The sequence below is a fragment of the Mercenaria mercenaria genome, chromosome 16, assembly GCF_021730395.1.
Source record: "Mercenaria mercenaria strain notata chromosome 16, MADL_Memer_1, whole genome shotgun sequence".
Classification (NCBI taxonomy): Eukaryota; Metazoa; Mollusca; class Bivalvia; order Venerida; family Veneridae; genus Mercenaria; species Mercenaria mercenaria.
In genome coordinates this window covers 21177649-21185981 of record NC_069376.1, presented here as the reverse complement: position 1 = coordinate 21185981, position 8333 = coordinate 21177649, and the positions used below count along the sequence as shown (strand labels likewise).

General features: G+C 37.7%; 1 protein-coding gene across 5 annotated transcripts in view; it reads right to left on the bottom strand.

Moving 5' to 3' along the window:
- Positions 1 to 4031: 4031 nt before the first annotated feature.
- Positions 4032 to 8333, bottom strand: part of LOC123540115 (insulin receptor substrate 1-B-like) — a 164924-nt gene continuing 160622 nt past the window's right edge. For all 5 annotated transcript variants that reach the window (XM_053526335.1, XM_045324910.2, XM_053526337.1 and 2 more), the window contains one exon: positions 4032 to 7739. In XM_053526335.1, coding sequence (XP_053382310.1) covers positions 4150 to 7739 — 3590 coding nt within the window. In that variant the 3' untranslated portion in view covers positions 4032 to 4149. The remainder of the gene's footprint in view (positions 7740 to 8333) is intronic.

Here is an 8333-nt window from a genome sequence, read left to right as displayed (position 1 = left end):
TTTGACCCTAGGGCGATAATTTGAACAAACTTGGTAGAGAACCACTAGATGATGCTACATTACAAGTATCAAAGCCTTAGGCTTTGTGGTTTGGACAAGAAGATTTTCAAAGTTTTTCCTTATGTAAGTCTATGTAAACCATATGACCCCCAGGGCGGGGCCATATTTGACCCTAGGGATATAATATTAACAATCTTAGTTGAAGACCACTAGACGATGTCACATACAAAATATCAAAGCCCTAGGCCCTGTGGTTTTGGACAAGGGGTTATTCAAAGTTTTTCCCTATATAAGTCATTATAAACTATGTGACCCCCAGGGCGGGGCCATATTTGACCCCAGAGAAATAATTTGAATCATCTTGGTAGAGGACCACTAGATGATGCTTCAAACCAAATATCAAAGCCCTAGGCTCTGTGGTTTTGGATAAGAAGGTTTTCAAAGTTTTTCCCTATATAAATCTATGTAAAATATAGAAATAAACAAAGGGCCATAACTCACTCATAAATTGTTGAACCAGTCTGATTTTCAGGGGGACACAACTAGGGTACCAATACATCATTCTGACAAAGTTTGGTCAAAATCCCCCCAGTAGTTTCTGAGGAGATGCGATAACGAGAAATTGTTAACGGACGGACGGACGGACGGACGGACGGACGGAATGACGGACGGACGGACCACGGACGCAGAGTGATTTTAATAGCCCACCATCTGATGATGGTGGGCTAAAAATAGGGTTATGGAACCTGCATAGTGCTTATCAGCTCATGACAGTGGACAAGTGTATGAAGTTTCAATCCATTCCCATTAGTGGGTACTGAGATACCAGCTTACATAAAGAATTTTACCCAAAAACTCCTAAGTTCAAAAAGGGGCATAATTTTGTAAAATGCAAAGTTGAGTTATTGACCCTTTGCACTGCATGTCATATCATGACAGTGAACTAGTGTGTGAAGTTTCAATCCTTTCCCATTAGTGGATACTGAGATACCAGCTTACATACAAAAACTTAACCAAAAATTTCTATGCTGAAAAAGGGGCATAATTTTGTAAAAAAGCAAAATAAAGTTATGGGACCTGCTTTGTGCATGTCAGATCATGACAGTGAACAAGTGTGTGAAGTTTCAATCCATTCCCATTAGTGAGTACTGAGATACCAGCTTACATACAAAACCTTAACCAAAAAATTCTAAGTCGAAAAAGGGGCATAATTTTGTAAAAAAGCAAAATAGAGTTATGGAACCTGTGCAATGTAAGTCAGTTTATCACAGTAAATAAGTGTGTGAAGTTTCAATCCATTCCCACAAGTGGTTACTGAGATACCAGCTTACATACAAAACCTTAACCAAAAATTTTTAAGTCAAAAAAGGGGCATAATTTTGTAAAAAAGCAAAACAGAGTTATGGAACCTGTGCAATGTAAGTCAGTTTATCACAGTGAATAAGTGTGTGAAGTTTCAATCCATTCCCACAAGTGGTTGCTGAGATACCAGCTTACATACAAAAACTTAACCAAATCGGGACGCGGACGCCGACGCATGGGCGAGTCCAATAGCTCTACTATTCTATGAATAGTCGAGCTAAAAATAAAAACATGAGGTATGGAATCAAAATTTGCATACCTGCTGGAATCACAGAGTTACTGCAAAACCAAGTGTTAAGACCCTATCAGTCGCCTCTTAAGATCACGCAAGGGTAAGGCAGTGGTTCCAATTCTTTTCATACACAGATCGTCCCAGAACCACATGGGGCCCGTAATCTGTAAGAAAATCGCACTGCAGGCTCCTACATCCGCACCGAAAGGAGGATACGGGCAGTTCACTGACTGCAGATGCATCGCAAGCCGAAATTGAACTAGGCATTAGTCATACTAAATCTCTTTAAACAATGTCATTCCTGTTACCTAAGTAATATACCCATTATACCAGTTATACAAATCATTCAGTGTTATACCCGTTATACCTATTGTATGCATCATGCTATATACATCATACCTGTTACATGCATAATTTAATGTCATACCTGTTACATGTCATACCAGTTAGACACACCATACCTGTTATTTATATCTGTTTACAATATCATTATTGTACCAAATGTCATACCCAAACAAAGTCATACTTTTTACCAGTACATCCTACCTGTTACATGGGTCATACCTGTTAGACAAAGTCATACCTGTAATGCACATTTACCCCTTGTAAACTTTACACGTCACAGCGGTAATATGCATCACATCTGTTAGACACATCATACCTATTAAATATATCATAGTTTTTTTACATGTTATACATCATATATATTAAACATGTCATACCTGTTACATGCCTCATATCTGTTACACGATGTCATGCCTATTATACATGTCACAACTGTTAAAGTATATTCAAATAATTTTGAAAAATTAAAACAACCCTATACTATTTCTGCCTCAGTTCTTTAGAACTAATTGTGGTATAGATAAACTTCAGACGATTAAACACAAAATGAAACAAGGAGCTGCGTTCAATAAACGCTTGATGCCCCCGGTGGCATCCTTGTCGATACATAGCAACCTAAGTCCAAAACGAGGTCAAGGTGAAACTGAGGTCAGGTGATGTTTGAAGATGAGGAATGGTCACAGGTTACATCTGTATTAGTATCAATTCATTCTTGTAAGCGGTATTAATGCTAGACGAAACAGTCCCATTTGGTTAACCAAGAGATGGCCCATATAAACCAACCTAAGTCCAAAATGAGGTCAAGGTCAAGGTCAAACTGAGGTCCTTTTTGGTTAGACGAAACGGTCCCATTTGGTTAACCTCGTACGGAAGGACGGACGGACAGGACGATCACTATATGCCTCCCGCATCAGTAGATGCCGGGGGCATAAAAATATAGTGTAGGCAGAACAGGAATCCCTTGCAATTGGAAAAAAGATTAATGGCAACATATTATACCAAACTGTTAATGTCTGAAGGTCACAAAAAGACATGTCACCAGTCATAGTGCCATGACTGGACTGATCTACGACGTCATTAAAATGGCAACCAAGTTTGAAAATATAATTTTGCGTATCTTAAAATTTACTTAAGTTACACCGCAATATCTAATATTGTTATCTTTGATTTTTCATCCTGGAATACTTATTGTCAATATAATAACAATATTGAAGTATATAAACAATTAAATGATGTGAAATAATCAAACTACATATGAGACTCCCTTAAATTCAGTGACTCCCTGTCATATGCAACCCTATTTTATGTTCAGGAGGCAATTTACTATAAAAATAGTCTGAATTAAACAACCCTCTGCCTGACGCAATAAGGGACTGCAATCAGGCTCTCAAATTGATTATTAGGCTGTTGTAAGCAATTTTGAGATGCTCCCTCACAAGTTTTTAAATGGCAGAGTTATCGTTTGTTAACTCGCGTGCAATTGTTTGAGGTGAGAACTTATTTGTTTACAAAAAATGGCAGATGAAAAACTTAACCAAAAAAAAGAGAACTGTTTTGACATTAGAACAGCGAGTTAAGGCACTAGAATTGTTTGATCCGGGAAAACCAGTGTATAAAGTTGCTGGAGAATACAGAGTTGGGGCATAAATTAACAATGTTCCCTGTGAAACAAAAAGAAGGCAGTATTTAACAGGAAATTAGGCATGGCTTAAAGACGCAGTCAATAAACGAATAAATATCACAGGACCATTAATACACAAAGAAACACATGAACATTAACCTCAGTGTGTAAATAATTCACCCATGTATGATATAAACTAAAAAAATCCTCACTTTTAGCACCTAAAACAAAAGACTCTGATCAATCATTTGAAGATGATGACAGAGTTGTAAAATGGTAGCCATTTTAATGACGTCATAACTCAATCCAGTCGTAGAATTCAGACTGGTGACATGGCTTAGAATGAACTTCAGACATAACAGAACAGATTGGTATATGTTGCCATTAATCTTTTTTCCAATAGCACGGGAGTCAAAATATGGCTCTAAGCAAATACACTAATAATTATAAACTTTGAATCAAAATCATTCATACAGTTATGCAGATCCACAGCATATATATTTCAGTAGGCAGTCCAAAATCTTATTAACTGAATACTTCATATTCAAAAAGCAAGTTCAAAGAACAATAACACAAAGGCGTTACATCCTTAATTAACGTAAAATTTGACATCTTTATCTTTATCATTTAAATTTTTCATCTTTTCTGTTTTTAAATGATCTATTTCAGCATACGGAACATTTTCTTTCGAAACATCATCCATTGATGAGGGGTGCCTGCTTTTGACAACACGTGGAGAGGTACTGTCCATATTTTCTGTAGACCCTTTAAGGTCAAGGTCAGCATAATGCAACTCATTTGAACCGCTATCTGATGTAAGCTGTTGCTGTGAACTACACTTGATCTGATTTCCTGCTGATAAACTACTTGCAGGAAAATTCATCTCCTCATACGATGATAAGTCTGTAAAACTGTGTCTACTCTGTACATGATCTAGAGTTTCAATGTCTTTAATTTTGTCTAAATTTTGTGGAACTATCATACATGGCATGCTTTTCTGTTTATGTAATTCTAATCCTGCAGCAACAGGTTCAAGACAGCCCTGTGATGAAAGTCTATTTCCAGAGGCACCGTTCCCTTGTTTTGTCTGTGTTGACAGACATGCCGGCCCGCTAGCTTTTCTAGACCTATAAGCATGCTGCATATCCGTGCTGGACCTAGGACTTATTGCAGATGGACCAACAGGTACACTGCTCTGCCTTGAAAGAGCTGTGTTCTGCTGAATTCCTCCATAAGACCTCGGGGTTGGCAAAGATTTTCTCAAACTTTCACCACCTACACCAAATGAAGCTAAACCGAAGCCTGCCACTTTTCCCATGGTGGGATTAGAAGCTCTGCCTGCCAGTGGTGATTTAAATGGTGACCCAAACTCTTTGCTTCCTACAGAACTTCCGCTAGTGGAATCATCAGAGATGTAGCTTAGAGGCGTTTCTGGAACTGGTATATCATCACCTTCCTCACTTATATAACTTATAGGGGTCTCTGGACAAGGAATACTGTCTTCACTTCCTATACTTTCCAACTTCTTCCTACTTTTATCACTATTTGAACTAGATGCACTTTCTGATCGTGTATGACTTTTATCGGGAAAAACTTCTTTTTCACTACTGAAATCTAAATCACAATACCCTTCATCCTGTACCATTTCTCCTTCAAGGAGAGGCGGTCCAACTTGCTTAATTATTAGTTTGCCTAGCTGTCTTTCCCTTACACCCTGCTTCTTAAATTCCTCATCCTCTCCATCCTTGTCAATGTCTACTGTTTTATTATCATTTTCTATTTCATTCTCTTTATTACCACCTAACACAGACCTTTCACCTTTTTTACTTGCATTTACATTTTGACACAGTTGACTGACTTCCTTTTCAGTTGGTACAGCAGGTCCTTCACTACAGCTTTCACCTTTAATACTGGCAACATTTTCCCATTTTCTTATTTCAGTCTTATCAAGAAATGGTCTAGTGTTCTCTACAGTTTGCTTTATCCAAACATTTTCGACTTTACATTCTTGATCACATTCAGTTAGTTTCTTTTCATCAACACCAATGAAAGCTTCATGACTACCTTTCGTCATGTCTGATTCTTTATCCACCTTTTCTTCAACTGATAAAGAATGTGCAAGAAAAGATAATACTCTCTGTGGTGACATTACAGATTCTTGCTTTTGCTTTTCATTTTCAACCTTTCTCTCAGTGACTGGATCAAAGTCAATGTAAGAGAAATCATCATTCAACTCTTTCCTCGATTCTTTAACAATACTAGAATCTGGCTGGGAGGTTGAATCTTTCTTTTTGTCTTTAAATGAACCAGATTCATTATGCTTTACTGACCCTATACATTTTTCTTTTGCTGGACTAGATTCAGAAGAAACAGATTGTTTCAGAATAGCTGGGTCACATTCCATGTAACCAGAAACAGCTCTGGTTTCTTTTGTCTTTTCTGAACTTTCTAATTTGTCTGGAAAATCAATTTCACAATATTCTCTGTGTATAAACTGTTTAGATGGAGATGCTTTCACAGGTCCTTTAGTTTTATCTACACTTTCTTCAAATCCAGGAAGATACTCCATATAAGAACTGTCATCAGGTTTCTTACCAAATGTATCTGAAAGTGTTGTCACAGAACTTTTGACCTGTGATCCATTTGATTTGAACATTTTATTTGAAAAAATGTCATCATCTGGCATAAATGCCAATGTACGTTCTATAGTTGGACTCTGTCCTGAGACAACTTGTTCTTCTTTTAAAGTGTAGCTTTTCTGTCTGTCAAACTTAGGACTACTCTTTTCCTTATTCTTTATATCTTTTTCTCTCTTCAATTTAGATTTATTAATTTGTTCTTCAGTTTTTGTTTTACTTTCTTTTTTTCCTTTTGTTTTTTCAGGGTTTACAGTTAGCTTTGTAGCACTAGACTCTGGACTCCTTACACCAGAGTCATGAGATTTACTATAACCATGTTGAATTTTGAGTCCAGGATGTGATTTTGGCATAAACTCATACGGATTTTTCATGTGTAATATTGAAGACGAGTCATCATAGGAACTTGAGCTTACTGTTTGACTTGGCTGAAAAGGGACATAACTCTCATCTTCTGACTCTTTTCCAGAACTTGATGGTGATCTTTTATCTCCCTTCTTTAAACGTGATGTCACAACTTTAAGCTGGTTTTCTGATGAAACTGGAGCAGGGGCTTTGTAGGTATGCTTCTGTGATATAACTTTTCCTGAAGGTGTAATGACTTTGGCACCTTGACTACGATCAGTGTGGCTGTGTCCATGCCCCACAGAGGCTGGTGATGACCCCAAACTGTGGGTAGAAGAACTTGGCAAACTGTGGGTAGAAGAGCATGGAGACATGCCTCTTGAAAGAGATTTTGACACAGCTGAACCTAAAGACATATCCATATAACCTGTAGTATCCTTTTTTGGAGATACTACTCCTTGTACATTAGGGGAGGGTGTTTTACATTTATCATAATTCATGTCCATATATTCACCATTCTCTGAACCTTTCTTACTATGTGATCCATCTGAAAGTTTTTTTAAAGAGTCACTTGAAGAATTTCGAGAAGAACTTGACAAAATTCCAAGGGATTCCTGTGAACGTTTACTAGACAGCTCCTGTGAAGTAGTGCGTACAGAGTCAAAAGAATCCTGTCTAAAACCTGCTGCTAGTTTGCTCATTGTTCCTTTTGCTCCTTGTCCATAACTAGATGACCTTGGTCTATGACCCTGAGGCATTAACTGTTTTCCAAAACTGGAAGAGCGAGGACGACAACCATAACTATCACTTGCAGTTCTTGGACGATAAAACTCCATTTCAGCAAAACTATCTGAATCATCTGATTTAACTGACTGGCTCAATGGACTAGCAATATATCCATCATGGTGATTCCTATGGCCAGAATCCATAAATTGTGAACGTGATTTCTGCACAATCAGATGTGGGGCACTAGAGCTTTTGCTGCTGTCCAGTGGCTGATGGCGTAAGATCTCCTGGGGCTGACGATACCTCAATGTTGGCTTCGAAATCGGCCTGCTGCCAACTGAATACGCTCGTTTAGGTAATTCTCCTGACATAGAATCATCTGAGAGGTAGCTAATGACTTTGACTGGTTTCAGACCCTCGCTTGAGATTATACCTTGACCACTTGGAGACATAGGTAGGTAAGCTTCTCCACCTGAAAATAGAACAGACATCACTTTAAACTGCATCCAATTACCTCAAGGATAACATGTTTTTTCATTTTATAAAAGCCGCAGAATCCCAAGGGACAGGTTGGTGCCACAGTCAGTTAGGGAAAGTGTATCCATTCATCCTAAGTAAGAGATTCTGAAAATGCTTTAACAGGAAACAAAAATCAGCAGTATTCTAGTATAACAAGGGGAAAAGCTAACTAAAGAAGTTGAAATATATCCAGTGGTCACTGATGCCCCTGCTGTGTAATGTTAAGACAGTAGTGTAAGTCCTGTGAGAAATGTCAATTTGACAAGTGAACACGTATATTGAAGCTATAGACTGGAAAAGAAATATGACTGTACATATTTTTACCTTTAAAAGATTGAAGCACAAGGAATGTCTGATAATAAGTTAATTTTATCTGAAAGCCATCCTCAAGCCTTTCACTACCCTGAAAGAACTTTTAAAATCAGACCACTATTGAAAAAGATATGGCAATTTGGATGTTTATGATGTCATTTACACACTGCTGAATTCTTTATTTAGCAAATAACCTTTTAAATAAAACTAGAGCTATCACTAAAGGTGATGAATG